General features: G+C 45.1%; 1 protein-coding gene across 8 annotated transcripts in view; it reads right to left on the bottom strand.

Moving 5' to 3' along the window:
- The window catches only part of LOC128136192 (ras GTPase-activating protein 1), a 143,774-nt gene that overhangs the window by 24,845 nt on the left and 102,324 nt on the right, over positions 1-16,605 (bottom strand). For 6 of the 8 annotated variants that reach the window (XM_052775373.1, XM_052775374.1, XM_052775380.1 and 3 more), the window contains 4 exons: positions 13,193-13,365; positions 12,883-13,042; positions 12,566-12,708; positions 11,692-11,807 (listed from right to left, as the gene is read on the bottom strand). In XM_052775373.1, coding sequence (XP_052631333.1) covers positions 11,692-11,807; positions 12,566-12,708; positions 12,883-13,042; positions 13,193-13,365 — 592 coding nt within the window. Of the gene's footprint in view, positions 1-3,876; positions 4,004-11,691; positions 11,808-12,565; positions 12,709-12,882; positions 13,043-13,192; positions 13,366-16,605 lie in introns of all 8 variants that reach the window. The other 2 variants (XR_008233283.1, XM_052775376.1) reach the window with 2 other exon arrangements.

The raw sequence follows: 16,605 nt of genomic DNA, 5'->3' as shown, positions 1-16,605 counted from the left end.
TTGAGTCTTCTGATCACTCCTTGGCTCTCCAATTGAAGAATCAGCTCATGGAGGGGAACCAGGGAGTCTTGGTTGGTGTGATATTGCCACTGGTTCAATGTCATGGTAGAAGTTGGCACCTGCTGTTCTTCAATGCACAGCAACACCACAACAGAAGGGTCCTGCAAGAGGCCGTGCAAGGTAGACAACTGTTTCATCTTCTCTGCATCCACGGCAGCTACACCAAAGGCGCACCAGTACCCTTTTGGGTCCTTGAAGTACCCTCTCCTGAAACAGTCTATGCCAAGGATACATGGAGCCTCCAGGTATCACAATAGGATGCTTCTGCCACTTGTCTGCTGTAAGGCTCACCTTGGCCTTGAACACAGACAACTGTTGGGATCCCCTTGTCACTCCAGAAATCCAGATGGGTTCCACCCCCTTGGACCTTAATGGCATTAAAGTACACTATGCACCCGTGTCCACCAAAGCCTTATACTCCCATGGGTCTGATGTGCCAGGCCATCGAATCCACACAGTGCAATAAACCTGGTTGTCCCTTTCCTCTGCCTGGCCAGAGGAAGGACCCCTCTCTTCTTGGTTGGAACGTTCATTACCCAACTCCTGTAATTGCAAACCAGAAGTCCCTTCATCAGGATCAGCAGGAGGATCAGCCCTTCTACTGTGTCTGGGGAACTGCTCAACAGCAACCAGACCAGTAGTCTTCTCTGGATGGAGCTTTTTTGGCTGCTGTTTTTCCTTGCAGTTCATGTATGTGGTCTTCTAGGTTTGGGGTAGGTGCAACGCCCCACTTCCTCATGTCTTCCCTGTGGTTGCAGAGCTAGAACCACAGGGTGGCACATGGCGTGCACCCACAGTTCCCTTTCCCTTGAGCAGAGAAAGGCTGATTTCATACAGCACTCCTGATAGCTGAGACACCAGACTATAGGGGTAAGGTGTGGTGGTGCAGCCCCCCAGGCCACTCTGAGATCTCAGGATAAGCCATGCATGCTTTGGGAAAACCTCCCATTGTGCTGTTATCTTGATTACAAGTGCAGCGACTTCTGGGTGTCAGGCACCCCCCTGGCCACACCTGGACCATCTGCTGCCTGAATGGTACATCAGGATGTCAGGTCCCAATTTCTCAGGATGACGACTCAGGTTCGTGGATTCCCAGGTCAAGAATAAGGTGAAACGATACCAGGGATCCTTTAACTCACAGAACTCAACTTTTATTTGCTCACAACAAGAATTGGCATGAAACTACATCAGTAAACTGTGTAACACGTGCTAACCATACATCACCAAACGTATACTACAAGCCTTGCTTATTTGGGGATCAGTTCAGGGAAGACAATAAGGAGAGACGTCCCATTGAGTCACGAGGTTCAGAGTGGACCCCCTTGCTTTCTAGACTCCTTCTCAGAGAGGAGCCTAGGGGTGGCTAGATCCACTCCTAGTCCCAGACTTGGTCAACGGTTTATGTCTAAAGGGATGAGGTGTAGGGGTTATAGAAAAAAAAAGAGAGAGAGAGAAGAGAAAAGAGAAAGATTTCCAGCGTTGGTCCAGCCAGTCTAGAGGTCCAGTTCTGGAGGGCGCACGTGCATGGGGCTTCAATTTGTGCCCTTTTATAATCTCCTTGCCCCTCCTTCAGGCAGGCACTCGAACTCATTATGCTAATTAGCTGTCATGCGTGGAGCTGCGCACCCTCCAGCATGCCCTCCACGCCCTGTTGCTAACTGACTTCTCACCTGCCCTGGGTTTGTTGTTATGCAGAGTTCCTAGTTATGCAGAACTTGCCCCACCACAATGTTTGAGACATTAACTCTTTCAGTCTCTCACACAGGACCACCTGATATTTCAGGATAAGCTATGCATGCTTTGGAAAAACTCCCATTGTGCTGTTATGTTGGTTGCAAGTGCAGAGACTTATGGGCGTCAGGCAACCCCTGGCCACACCTGGACCATCTGCTGCCTGAATGGTGTATCAGAATGACTCAGCACGAATTGTGGCCAAAATGTAAAATAATGACCAAAGCAAATCATCTGGAGACCCTATAAATAGCGATCCAAGGTGAGACCTTTTTAGCTCTCCAAGGACCACAGCAGGCTGTGTGACCCAGTATCTTCCCCCTGAGCTGGGATGCCTCTCAGGGTAGATTTCGCAAGGATTGAAAGATCGTTCGTTGACGATTTCGTGAGGACTTAAAGGCCTGATTTCGCGAGGACTTAAAGGCCTGATTTCGCGAGGTTTACTGACCGTCTGTTGATGAATGTTGGCACATAAAAGTGAGTAATTCATGAAACTCACGAAAGGGAAATTTTAATCATAGCTTAACCTCTGTGTGTGTGTAGGGGGGGTAAAATTTGGTTCAGAACTGTTGTATCTGTGCACGTGCATTTGCAGTTTGGTTCGGAACTATCTGCCTGTGTGTGGTTCAGCAATGTTTTCTCTGTGTGTGTGTGATTTGATTTAACCTCCAGCTGTGTGTGCAACCCTGCTGTAAGTTTCGGGTGATCCTTGCCATTTTCGAATCTTTAACTAAGTCACAAATTCGATTGTAACAAATTCCATCGAATCACTCTGTTAAATTGGCTGATGATTAAGTACTGTTAAAATTATACAACCTAATCTTGTGATCTATCTCAAAAATATTAATAAATCCTAAATTGTTGCTAAACCAAAGCCATGCAACAAAATCTCATTCGCGACATAAGGAGAAAGAGATATTCTCTTCAAGTTGCTGGAACTGTTGGGACGGTTTCTCCACTGCCCTGTAGGGTCAGGGAGGAAGAGAGATTCTCTTCAGAGCACCAGAGCTGGCAGGCCAGTTTTTCCACAGTTGGTGCCTTGATGTCTGTCCAGTCCATTATCACCAGGGTGCTGGCGTATGTCGGTGTGTTCCATACAAACTTCCGCCACGTGGACCGCAAATACTGGACTTTATCTGGATCTTTGGAGGCCTGGTTATTGTCCAGGTTGCTGTAGGTCACCTCCACCACCACTAATTCCCTCAGATACTGAATACCTTCCTCAGTCATGGTCCACTTGCCTCGGTAGTTTACAAGACCTTCCTTGAGGGGATACCTTGCCTTCACGCTCGACAGGAGCCACTTCCAGAGGGTGTGGATTGTTGCCCCTCTTTCAGTCCCTTTGTTGATTCCACAGTCCCTTGCTAGGGATCCCAGCTGCCGGTCTTCCCTACCTTCTAATTCCTGACTGTTGGCCCCAATATCCCAGCATTGGAGCAAGCAGGTGATAATTTGCTCATCTGGCTGGTGGCCATAATCTTTCCACGTATCTCACAGCTCGCTCAAGGATAGGGACCGGGTGATTTCCAACTCATTTATGATTTCAGTCTCTTCCCTCCCCTGTTCTTGTGACTGCTCTGCTGCAGAACAGGCTGCCTCTTCTGATTCTTCTTCCTGCTCTCCCCTCAGGAGGAGTTTCTTCCTCCCTTACTAAACAAGTGGACCTCTGCTTCCATTGTTTCTTCTTGACTATAGGAACGACTGTTATAGTTGAGGGTTGGGTCTCTGGCTTAGCTACAGTGTCCATTTGTATGTCCTCAGATCCAGAGACCCTCTTGAGCCCTTCAAATCCTGAACAGAGGTTCAGTAGGCATAGGCCAGGCCCCAGCGCAGTGCTAGAAGCTGTTTGTCTGATATAGGCAAGGCATCATTTCTTCAGTGTTCTGTCACTTGAATAGCATTCCATGCCTGTTCAGGATTCAAGTCCCACACCACTGCAGGGGGGGAATGCTCTAGGTACCTGCCCAAGTTCTCCCATACACCTTGCCACCCATGACCCATGTGCCTCAGGACACATCCCTGAGTGGCATTCCAAATTAGTCGGTTACCCTTTTGAAAAGCCGGAATTAGATTCACGACACATACCAATATAAGCATTCTGGTTACACAAGGATATTCCAGAAACTGAAGAGCCATTGTAACAAGGCAGAAAACATCTACCCCTGAGGAGAAGGAGGAGGAGGTGCCATTCTTCATTTCCCCCACAAAATGGCTCCCAGAGAAGAAGAGGAAAAAGGTGTAATTGTTAATTGTCTCTCAGAGTTGGTTCCCAGAGTATCGGGACAACAGCAATGCATGGCAGAAACGCCAGATTAGGCTCAAGGCCAGTGCTTTTACCATAGTGTATACGGAGGGGTTAAAAGATGGAATTTTGGTCCGTGGATGAACACTGGGGGAGAAGTAGATAGCCAAGAAAAACGCAGTCAGCACAGAAAACGGATGGGTTTTTGCCCGTTGCTTGGAACGCTGACCACGGAGATAAGAGAGCTGAGCAATACTGGGGGAGGACGCAGAGTAGGCTGTTGCACAGTACAGCTGTGAGCATGGTTGGTGCGTGACTGCTGGATTATGACAATATGCCGCGTGTACAAAGCCCATGAACCAATAGACAGGATGGCTATGGCGCATGCAGTGTGCCTGGCCAGCGAGCGCGTGCGTCATAGGCTCCCTATGTTGCAACCGAGGTGCGTTTTGGCATCCGCTGGCCACGTGTGCCAAAACCCGTTCCTCTGCAAATGTATAAATACCGGGATTTCCCGAAGAGCATCGGGCTGGTGTATGGCAAGGCCACCGTTGCCTCCGTGGGGACGCCCACGTAAAGCTGGCACCTACCGATTGCTGGGCTGAGCTCGCGGCACAAGACGGCACAAGAATGTACGGATGGTCCATCTTCCTCAGCTCGGTATGTTAATCTGCTTTACAAGATACCCTTAGCATAATGCACGTCTGTAGTTAATAAATGCTTGCTTTTTCCCTTATAGTCAGTGTGTGTATGTTTGCCTTCTCGGGAATCCTCGAAACCACCCTAAACCATAATTGGCGACGAGGATGGGATTCCCGTAAAGAAGGAGGCACACAGACACAAGTGGGTGGGACGCGGATAGTGGAGTCGATAGCTATCCGTTGGTTGCGCCACTCAGTTGCGGAGGGAGTGAATGGGAGGGTCTCTGCATGAAGGATTAGAGAGAAATCCGATAACAAGGTCTACCGCAGGACGGAGTCCTTGTTGCTTGAAACTGGAAGCAAAAGTTGAGCAGCTGGAGAATCAGTTGCAGGAGCTTAAAGCGACTACAGTCGTACAACAACAAACCAACCATAAACCCCATTCCCCGTCCCCCTGCGCCGCTGGGGAGGGGTAGGTAGAGAATCCGGGAGTGAAGTTGTGCCCGGGAAGAGGGGAGGGTTGGAGGAAAGGTGTTCTGAGATTTGGTTTTATTTCTCATTACCCTACTCTGGTTGACTGGTAATAAATAGAGTTAATTCTCCCCAAGTTGAGTCTGTTTTGCCTGTGACAGTAATTGGTGAGTGATCTCTCCTGTCCTTATCTCGACTCATGAACCCTTTGTTATATTTTCTCTCCCCTGTCCACCTGAGGAGGGGGGAGTGATAGAACAGCTTTGGTGCACACCTGGCATCCAGCCAGGGTCAACCCTCCACAGTCTTTTTTAGTGCTGAAGCCCGGGAATGTGAGGAATTCAAGATAAGGATAGTAACTGTGAGAGGTAACAGGCAAAACATGGACCGAACGCAGCTAGAGAGTGAAGAGCTGCATGACAAGTAGGGAATTTTTGTTGTTGTAATTGTGGTGAAGGGATGAGGGGTGGATTGTGCGTAAATTGTCCACTTTTTGTCAGTGTGGTGATGATATTATTTTGATTATGATGTGGAGAATTCTTCTTTGTTGATGTGAGTGAAGTTTGTGAAAACTGTGACGATTTTGTGTGATGAATGTAGATTTTAATGATAATTCTTAAATATGTGATGCACAGAGGCGAGGGGTGGAATGTATTGGCTTTGTGTGGCAAGGTTTTGGTAGTGGGGGGGTTACAGAAAGACTTCTGTGAGAAGCTGCTGGAAGTTTCCCCTGTGTCCAACAGAGCCAATACCAGCCAGCTCTAAGACAGACCCACCGCCAGCCAAGGCAGAGCCAATCAGCGATAGTGGAAGTGCCTCTGTGATAACATATTTAAGAAGGAAAAAAAAAAAAAAAAGTTGCTGGGAGCATATTTGGGCTATCCTCCAGGACAGGGATGTCCACATATTTCATGTGGACGCACACACGAAAGAACAATCTGAGACACATTTGGGGAATGCACAAGCCGATGCCCTCACAAAGATTCAATCAGTAAAGCTAGAGGAACAGAGTAACGCCGCGTTGGCACAGTGGGCCCATGAGAAGGCTGGTCATGGAGGAAGGGACGCCACCACAGCATGGGCTAAGGCCCGGGGTATACAACTTTCAGTAAAAGATGTTCAAACATGTATTGCTCAATGTGAAACTTGCCAACTGCTAAAAAGACATCCTTATTTAGTAGGGCGCACACGGCGGGGCACAACTGGAGGCGAAGTGTGGCAGATTGACTATATTGGACCTTTGCGGGAACATAGGCGACAGCGCTATATCTGCGTAGCTGTGGACACATATTCGGGAGTAGTAGTAGCAGTTCCCAGCCACTATAGTAATGCACATACCATAATTAAATGCTTAGAAATGATAGAGCTCTATTATGGTACCCCTGTAGAGATCCAATCTGACAATGGGACGCATTTCAAAAACACCACAGTAGCACAGTGGGCCAGTGACCGAGGAGTTACATGGACATGGCATCTCCCTTACCACCCCCAGGGGGCGGGATTAGTAGAGCGCACTAATGGATTATTGAAAGAGCAGCTGAAGCGCTTGGGGGGTGGTACGTTCACTGGGTGGGTAGACCATCTAACTGAAGCAGTACGCATCTTGAATAACTGTATCATTGGCCAGAGCTCGACCCCCATCCTACACATGAAGCAAGGGCAGATCAGAACCACAAAGGTTGCAAATCCAGGAATATCCGTCCTACAAGGGACGGCCTTCATGGCTACACCCCAAGGCGGCAGATATGCCGTACAAAGTACTACAGATATAACCATGGCTAGCCAAGAGATGCACTGGTTCCGTACCGACGTCATGCTGTATCCAGCCTCTGGTAACTGTCTATGTTTATTGTGCTTGACCCCAGGGCTCTTGGCCCGGGGCCTTGTGTTACTGAATCCAACTCAGGAATCTGGAAAAAGACCACTCATATCTGGAATCAAAAACACCTCCTCGCGGGCAGTGATCCTACCTACTGCCCCATGGGTTTTGGTATATCATGTCCTGAATGCACCACCAACTACAGAGACCACGCGGTGGTTCGCTGGGGCGTGGGTATGGTATCGGCCCCCGTTAGGACAACCGGTTGCGGCTGAAGTTATAGCCGCTGATGACTCGCAAGCTGTAACTATTGTGGTGCAGGGAGAATCTGCATGGCAGCGCGCGCCAGCACAGCACCTAACGTGACGGGAGTAGGGTATGGGCTATGTTTTCCCTCCCCTCTTGTGTTCACAGATGGACATAGTCATGGATACCACCACAACCCAAAGAAAACGTCTGGATGACCCTGGCTAACGTGACCGGACAAGATTCCTTATGCCTCAGTACAGCAACACCGAACAATCCCTTTTCCACATGTTTAATAGGGGTTCCGCTGGCATCGACGAACTTTAAGAACCTATTGACGGAGACCCCTGTGCAGCAGGCCATAGACTCGATGGATTGGAATGCCTGGTTTCCACGGATCGGGCATTCACCCTCATTGCCACCCCGGGAATCACAAATTCTGGGGTCCCTGAATGCAGATTGGAGTAGCATTATCTGATTTACTGTTAGATGTAGATAGTATTAGACATGCAACCTTACCAAATAGAGCTGCAATCGACTTTCTATTACTTGCTCATGGACATGGCTGCCAAGACTTTGATGGACTCTGTTGCATGAACTTGAGCGACCACTCCACATCTGTTCATACACAAATACAGGAGCTACAAACGTTAAGTCACCAACTTGTCATGCAAACAGGTTGGAACCCCTTTGCGGGGTGGACATGGGGGTGGCCATGGCTACGACAACTCATCTTAGGTTTTGCTCTTGTATGTCTTGTATTTTTATGTATCGTGTTTTGTCCCCTGTATTATTCAACTAATATGACAAATGATGGATACTCTGCTACAACAACATATCGTAAGAATGGTAGAATATCTTCGTGTTCCATCCACGGACCACGCGGTGGCATGTATACGGAGGGGTTAAAAGATGGGATTTTGGTCCGTGGATGAACACTGGGGGAGAAGTAGATAGCCAAGAAAAACGCAGTCAGCACAGAAAATGGATGGGTTTTTGCCCGTTGCTTGGAATGCTGACCACGGAGATAAGAGAGCTGAGCAATACTGGGGGAGGACGCGCAGCAGGCTGTTGCACAGTACAGCTGTGAGCATGGTTGGTGCGTGACTGCTGGATTATGACAATATGCCGCGTGTACAAAGCCCATGAACCAATAGACAGGATGGCTATGGCGCGTGCAGCGTGCCTGGCCAGCGAGCACGTGCGTCATAGGCTCCCTATGTTGCAACCGAGGCGCGTTTTGGCATCCGCTGGCCACGTGTGCCAAAACCCGTTCCTCTGCAAATGTATAAATACCGGGATTTCCCGAAGAGCATCGGGCTGGTGTATGGCAAGGCCACCGTTGCCTCCGTGGGGACGCCCACGTAAAGCTGGCACCTACTGATTGCTGGGCTGAGCTCGCGGCGCAAGACGGCACAAGAATGTATGGATGGTCCATCTTCCTCATGGTCCTCGGCTCGGTATGTTAATCTGCTTTACAAGATACCCTTAGCATAACGCATGTCTGTAGTTAATAAATGCTTGCTTTTTCCCTTATAGTCAGTGTGTGTGTGTTCGCCTTCTTGGGAATCCTTGAAACCACCCTAAAACACATAGCTCTCCCAGGCAAAAGACAACAAAGTGATAAACAGCACAGCAAACTGCAAAAGCCGAAAGCAGCCATTAACAAGCTGTAGAGTTTGAGGTAGAGCAAGAGATGGAGCATGCCATGGAGCAGATGATGGAACAAATAAACCAGTATCGAGAACAAACAAGTCAACATTGTGAACAGCAAGAGCAAGTAACAACTTGCCAAGTAATAACTAAACAGCTATAACAACTATAGATGTAGTCTAGCACAATCAGATTAAATCTGTTGTTATCTAGAACCTCTCAAGCCCCACACTGGGCATCAGAAAGGATTGTGGTGGGTTGACCCCAGCCAGCAGCTAAGCCCCCACCCAGTCGCTTACTTACTCCCCCTCAGCAGGATAGGGGAGAGAATCAGAAGGGAAAAAGCAAGAAAAACTCATGGGCCGACATAAAGACAGTTTAATAGGTGAAGTGAACCTGTGCATGCAAGCAAAGCAAAATAAGGAATTCATTCACGACTTCCTATCGGCAGGCAGGTGTTCAGCCATCTCCAGGAAAGCAGGGCTCCATCATGTGTAACGGTTACTTGGGACAAGAAATGCCATAACCCTGAACACCCCCCTTCCTCCTTTCCCTGCAGTTTTATTGCTGAGCATGACATCATATGGTATGGAATATCCCTTTGGTCAGTTGGGGTCAGCTGTCCTGTTTGCATGCCCTCCCAACTATTGTGCACCCCCAGCCTACTCACCTTTTTTTTGTGGGAGGGAACAGCAGGCAGCAGCTGAGTGACAAAAAGGAGGACAAAAAAAGGAAACCTCCACACCGTGCAAACACTGCTCAGCAGTAGCCAAAATACCACTGTGCTGTCAAGGCTGTTTTAGTCACAAATCCAAAACACAGCACCATACCAGCTACTATGAAGAAAATTAACTCCATCCCAGCCAGACCCAGTACACAATGCAAAATTCAGCATTTTGCTTACATTAAGAGCTAATGATAAAAAAGTGAAAGAAAACTGTTAGCGCTACACACTTTTTATTCAATGGTTTCAGTCTAAACAAGTTATTTTAGCTTTTTTTAAAAAAACGAAAAGAATAACCTGTGCATTTCCCTGATAGACAGAAGTAATCACAGCAGGGTGTCTTTCTACTACCGCCCATTTGTATTTTTAATGCTGTTAATTATTACATCTCTTTTTCAGAGTAGGAGGACTGGAAAGAACTAGTAACCAAATTCAATATATACAATTGTCTGCTAACTAGTACTGTCCTCTACCTCTTTGTGGAGATAATATACTGATATTTTAATTTTTTTCTTCTTTCCCTAACCCCTTGGATGTAGTAGCTTCTCCCTCAAAGAAAAGCACGTGTGCTAGCCAAAAGCTTTTGTGCTCTATTGGGTTTGTGTGGCAAGGTTTTGGTAGCGGGGAGGCTACAGGGGTAGCTTCTGTGAGAAGCTGTTAGAAGCTTCCCCTATGTCCAATAGAGCCAATGCCACCTGGCTCCAAGACAGACGCGCTGCTGGCCAAGGCTGAGCCAATCAGCAACAGTGGTAGCACCTCTGTGATAAAATATTTAAGAAGGGGAAAAAACTGCTGTGCAACAGCAGCCGGAAGAGAGGAGTGAGAATATGTGAGAGAAACAACTCTGCAGACAGCAAGGTCATTGAAGGAGTGGGAGGAGGTGCTCCAGGCACCAGAGCAGAGATTCCCCTGCAGCCCATGGAGGCCTACGGTGGAGCAGATATCCACCTGCAGCCCGTGGAGGACCCCACGCTGGAGCAAGTGGGTGCGCCCAAAGGAGGTGTCCTGGTTTCGGCTGGGATAGAGTTAATTTTCTTTCTAGTAGCTGGTATAGTGTTATGTCTTGGGTTCAGTATGAGAAGAATGTTGATAACACACTGATGTTTTCAGTTAGTTTAAACATTACTTAGCAACAAGTCAAGGATTTTTGAGCTTCTCATGCCCAGCCAGCAAGAAGGCTGGAGGGGCACAAGAAGTTGGGAGGGGACACAGCCAGGGCAGCTGACCCAAACTGGCCAACAGGGGTATTCCATACCATGTGACATCATGCCCAGTATATAAACTGCAGGGAGTTGGCCTGGGAGGGATCGCTGCTTGGGAACTAACTGTGCATCGGTTGGAGAGTGGTGAGCAACTGCATTGTGCATCACTTGTTTTGTATATTCCAATCCTTTTATTAGCATTATTGTCATCATTATTATTTTCTTCCTTTCTCTTCTATTAAACTGTTCTTATCTCAACCCATGAGTTTTACTTTTCTTCCTGATTCTCTCCCCCATCCCACTGGGTGGGGGGAGTGAGCGAGCGGCTGCGTGGTGCTTAGTTGCTGGCTGGGGTTACTCCACGACAGATGAACTGACCGCAACCCCCATTCCCCGTACTCCTTGGAGGGGAGGAGGTAGAGAAAATCAGGAGTGAAGTTGAGCCTGGGAAGAAGGGAGGGGTGGGGGGAAGGTGTTTTAAGATTTGGTTTTATTTCTCCTTACCCTACTCTGTTTGGATTAGCAATAAATGAAATTAATTTCCCCAAGTCAAGTCTGTTTTGCCCATGATGGTAATTGGCGAATGATCTCTCCCTGTCCTTATCTCAACCCATGAGCTTTTTGTTATATTTTCTCCCCCCTGTCCAGCTGAGGAGGGGGAATGATAGAGCAGCTTGCTGGGCACCTGGCATCCAGCCAGGGTTAACCTACCACATGTGTAAAAAGCACAATTCATTCAAGTGTTGGTTTTTTTTCTCTGTACATATAACAGCCCTAAAGAAAATAGTCTTAGGACTGATTAGTATAAGATAAACCAATAAGAACACCATTTTATGGTGCAATATAAATATCACAAACAGGAATTTTCAAGTACAAATTTGAACAGAAGAGTGCAAACTTACGGAGGCAGTATCTCTGCAGCCATGAATATTTTCTCCACCAATTCTGAAAGTATACTGAGTAGATGTGCCAAATTAATGTTTACATCTTCATTTTTTTCTAATTTTGAGGGATTTAACTAAAACCAAAAGGGAAAAAGACTAAGTCTCTTGTGTTGAATAGAACTACATATATAATTTGATAACATTACACACTGAATACTATTTCAAAATAAATTAAATATTCTACTGCTGTACAAATCTCAGACTTGTACAGAACTTACAAATCTGCTTCAAGGGCTAGCCAGGAAACTAATGTGAAAAAGCAATGTTTTTAAGTTCTAGTGCACTATGCTTTTAACAGCACAAACATTTAACACTATCCATAACTACCCATCTTTTTTTAACTACATATATTTTCATATCTTTTATTCCAGTCTTCTGAGGACACCGCCCGCCCGCCCCCCCCCCCCCCTTCCATAATTAAGTTCAAGTGAAACAGTAGTTAGGAGGGTCGTTTTAGAAATAAAGATAGGATCTAACACAAGCAGTTAATGTAAGGGAGTTTTAAAATGAAACTAAGTTCAGACATTGACTTCTAGTATATCCGGAGCTTAACACAAGTTATTTAGGGTAGGCCATTCAGTAACTGCTACAAAAGAACTTACAATTGCTAAAGACTAAATACACAATTTAAAGAAATTTGAGTTAAAAAAATTATTTAAAAGTGATGCTATGAAGATTGTTCAAGCTAACATTTAGAAAAAACTCATAATCAGTTCAGTTCCAGTACTGAAATTATTTCTGAAGGATTAATAAATGCTTCCAAAGCAAACAACCAGTAGATCGTAATTTCAACAAATCAAAATTTAAAAAAAAACATAGTTCAAGGTATCACCTCACAGGACTGCTTGCTCTCCATTATCTTTAATATACTGTCTTTCAGTGCATGGTGAACAAAACGTGTTGCTGTGGCTTTCATATATTGCTCCATAAGCGTACTTGCTAAAGTGGTGGCACGAAACAAAGTAGTAGCTTCATCTGAAAAAAATAAAGTGAAAAATTGGGAAAAAGAGACAACAAAAAGCAGAGGAAAAAATATGCTGTGTTCACAGTTTGATATATGATGTAATTAAGGGAGGAGATGGAAATGAAGACATGGGAGCCCTTCCCTCACCAGAGTTTCAGTAAATGTTAGTGTAATTAGTACAGTACCTTCCATGCTTATTTCCCTGTCATTTAGTGCTCGTAACAATAGTGACTCAAGCTTTTCATGAAGAAAAATCTTCAATAAAATGCCAGCCAACAATGTTCTATCTTGTCCACAAACATGTGATAAGGCATAGACCACATGCATCTCTTTCTGGAGTATGAGCTGAAAGAAAACCAGAATAATGTTCAGAAACTTGTCCTAACACGACAGTCACTACAAATACTACTTAGTGATGTCTACTAGTGTTATTGAAATCTCTCTCAAACAACAGAGAAAGTGAATTTTGAAAAACTAAGGAAACGAACTAAATACCTCTTTAAACTCACTGTACTCCTCTTCTGGCATGATCTTCTCCATAGAATATCTTGCTCGAACACGCAAAGATCCTGGCTCAATACCCTTCAGTGGTATATGGGAACTGAGTTGAAACCACTCATCTGTTGCATGTCCTTTCTGTAATCGGCTTAATTGGCAACGCATAAACACTTTAGGAAAAAAGCATTGTTAAGTAGGTTATCTCCAGCAAAACAGTGCTAGCATTGAATAAAAAAAAGTTTGTTTTCAGCACATCATCTTGTTTCAACAAAAGAGTATTAATAAAAACAATCAAAATTTGTGCCAACAAATATATTGTCAGATTATCTCTTAGATGGTAGAGGGCAGATTTAGATTAGCATCCTGATTTTGGCTGGGATAGAGTTAATTTTCTTTCTAGTAGCTGGTATAGTGTTATGTCTTGGGTTCAGTATGAGAAGAATGTTGATAACACACTGATGTTTTCAGTTGTTGCTAAGTAGTGTTTAGACTAAGTCAAGGAATTTTCAGCTTCTCATGCCCAGCCAGCGAGAAGGCTGGAGGGGCACAAGAAGTTAGGAGGGGACACAGCCAGGGCAGCTGACCCAAACTGGCCAAAGGGGTATTCCATACCATGTGACATCATGCCCAGTATATAAACTGCAGGGAGTTGGCTTGGGAGGGATCGCTGCTTGGGAACTAACTGGGCATCGGTCGGCGAGTGGTGAGCAACTGCATTGTGCATCACCTGTTTTGTATATTCCAATCCTTTTATTATTATTATTGTAATTTTATTATTGTTATTATTATCATTATTAGTTTCATTATTATCATTATTAGTTTCTTCTTTTCTGTTCTATTAAACTATTCTTATCTCAACCCACAAGTTTGACTTTTTTTTCCCATGCTCTCCCCCATCCCACTGGGTGGGGGGAGTGAGCGAGCAGCTGTGTGGTGCTTAGTTACCGGCTGGGGTTAAACCACGACAATTAGATATTAGGAAGAAATTCTTTACTGTGAGGTGGTGAAACACTGGAACAGGTTGCCCAGAGAAGTTGTGGATACCCCCTCCCTGGAAGTGTTCAAGGCCAGGTTCGACGAGGGTTTGAGCAAACTGATCTAGTGGAAGGTATCCCTGCCCATGGCAGGGGAGTTGGAACTAGATGATCTTTAAGGTCCCTTCCAACCCAAACCATTCTATGATTCTATGATTTTGCTCTACAGACTTGACTGCATGAGGTGACTGCCTCTAGTATAAAAACATTTTCTTTTTCAACGTGAATTAATCTGAAATTAACCAACTATCCTGGTGCAAAACCAAACCAGAACTTCCATTCCAGCTGAACCCTATGTGGAACTGCCCTAAGGCATTTACTGATTTAACTGTCTGATCAAATTTGAGCATCCCAATTTTCAGCAGCAACAGATGAAATCTAACAATATATTCCAGAGGTTTTGTGGGTTTTTTCCAAGCCATATTTATATATTTATTTGAATAAATTATTAACAAACTGTTAGAGAAACAAAGAAAACAAGTAGAACTGATGCTAAAGTGTTTAGTATAATTTCTGAATATTTGAAATACCTTTTAAAAGCAAAAATACAAAAATAATAATGGAATGAATGCTCATAATAGGCAAATTTCAAAGTGAAAGACTTGAAAAATAAAGAAATATTTTTAAATACTTGTATTGGGTCTGGCTGGGATGGAGTTAACTTTCCCCATAGCAGCCCTCATAGTGCTGTGCTCTGTATTTGTAGCTAGAAAGGTGTTGATAACAAACCTGTTTTGGCTACTGCTGAGCAGTGCTCCCACAGCATCAAGGCTGTCTCTCCAACCCCACTTCTCAAAGGCCAGCAGGCTGGGGGTGGGCAAAAGGTTGGGAGGGGACATAGCCAGGACAGCTGACCCAAACTGACCAAAGGGATATTCCATACCATATGATGTCATGCTCAGCAAGAAAAGCTAAGAGAAAGGAGGAGGGGGGGGGCATTTGTTATTAAGGTGTTTGTCTTCCAAAGCAACCACTATGCACACTGAGGCCCTACTTCCCAGGAAGTGGCTGGACATCGCTTGCTGATGGGAAGTAGAGAATAAATCTTTTTGTTTTCCTTTGCTTCCACGTGCAGCCTTTGCTTTTCTTTATTAAGCTGCCTTTATCTTGACCCACGAGTTTTTAATCTTATTTTCTCCTCCTGTCCCACTGAGGAGGGGGAGTGAGAGAGGGTCTTGATGGGCACCTGACAGCCAGCCAAGGTCAACCCATCACAAATACTGAAAAAAATAGCCCTCATACTTGTATCATTTTGGTATTTAGTTTTGTGTGTTACAATGGAAGAAAAAGCAGTGAAACCAATACTAGATTTTTGGGTCCTCAATCTGCTTTATGACAGGAAAAACAAGCAGGAAAGTTAACTTAATGGGTTAGCTGGGAAGATGAACCTCGCATTACTCCCACTTCAGAGCAACCCATGTTTAATAACTGTGGCTACAAAGGAGAAATGTTCAGAAAGGTAACCAACCCATTTTCTTGCTTTTGGAGAGGTTAAGGGTTTAGGCAATACCGCACACAGGCAAGTTGGATAAGGTATCTTTTAGCTCAATTTTCCCCCCATATACTTAAAATATTTAATAGGGATGAGGATCTAGGCAGAGATGCTTGTTAATTCAAGTTAATATGGTCTAATCCTTACACCAAAATGAAAGGACTGGTAGGTTATGCTCTAAGAGTCTACCTAACCATAATCAAGAAACATTGCCAATCCTCTTGACATAGATAAGGAAACAATCTATAACCTTCCACCAGTTGGATACATCTAAATATACCAGTCTCCTTAATCTGGACAGCAAGAAGGAAACTACAAAAACACTTTAAAAGAATTTACCAAAGTATTCCATTCATGAATTATCCTTTGAAAGGTTCTTTTACTAACCAAAGCTTTGGCCCAGATAAAGAATTTTCTGGCTCAAATTAATAGAAGGACTGTGCAAGAACAAGGCCACAACTGCAATTAGAAAGTCCTTTTTTTTGTCAAATGAAATACATTTGTCCTTCTTGTCCTGGTTTCAGCTGGGATAGAGTTAATTGTCTTCCTAGTAGCTGGTACAGTGCTATGTTTTTGAGTTAGGTATGAGAAGAATGTTGATAACACTGATGTTTTCAGTTGTTGCTGAGTAATGTTTAGTCTAAAGTCAAGGATTTTTCAGCTTCTCATGCCCAGCCAGCAAGAAAGCTGGAGGGGCACAAGAAGTTGGCACAGGACACAGCCAGGGCAGCTGACCCAAAGTGGCCAACGGGGTATTCCATACCATGTGACATCACATCTAGTATATAAATGGGGGAGTGGGGGTGGGGGGATCGCCGCTCGGGGACTAACTGGGTGTTGATCGGCAGGTGGTGAGCAATTGCATTGTGCATCACTTGTATATT

The sequence above is a fragment of the Harpia harpyja genome, chromosome W (genome assembly GCF_026419915.1).
Source record: "Harpia harpyja isolate bHarHar1 chromosome W, bHarHar1 primary haplotype, whole genome shotgun sequence".
In the NCBI taxonomy this organism is placed as follows: domain Eukaryota; kingdom Metazoa; phylum Chordata; class Aves; order Accipitriformes; family Accipitridae; genus Harpia; species Harpia harpyja.
The sequence above is the reverse complement of the archived record's forward strand: the minus strand, read 5'-3'. Positions and strand labels throughout refer to the sequence as shown.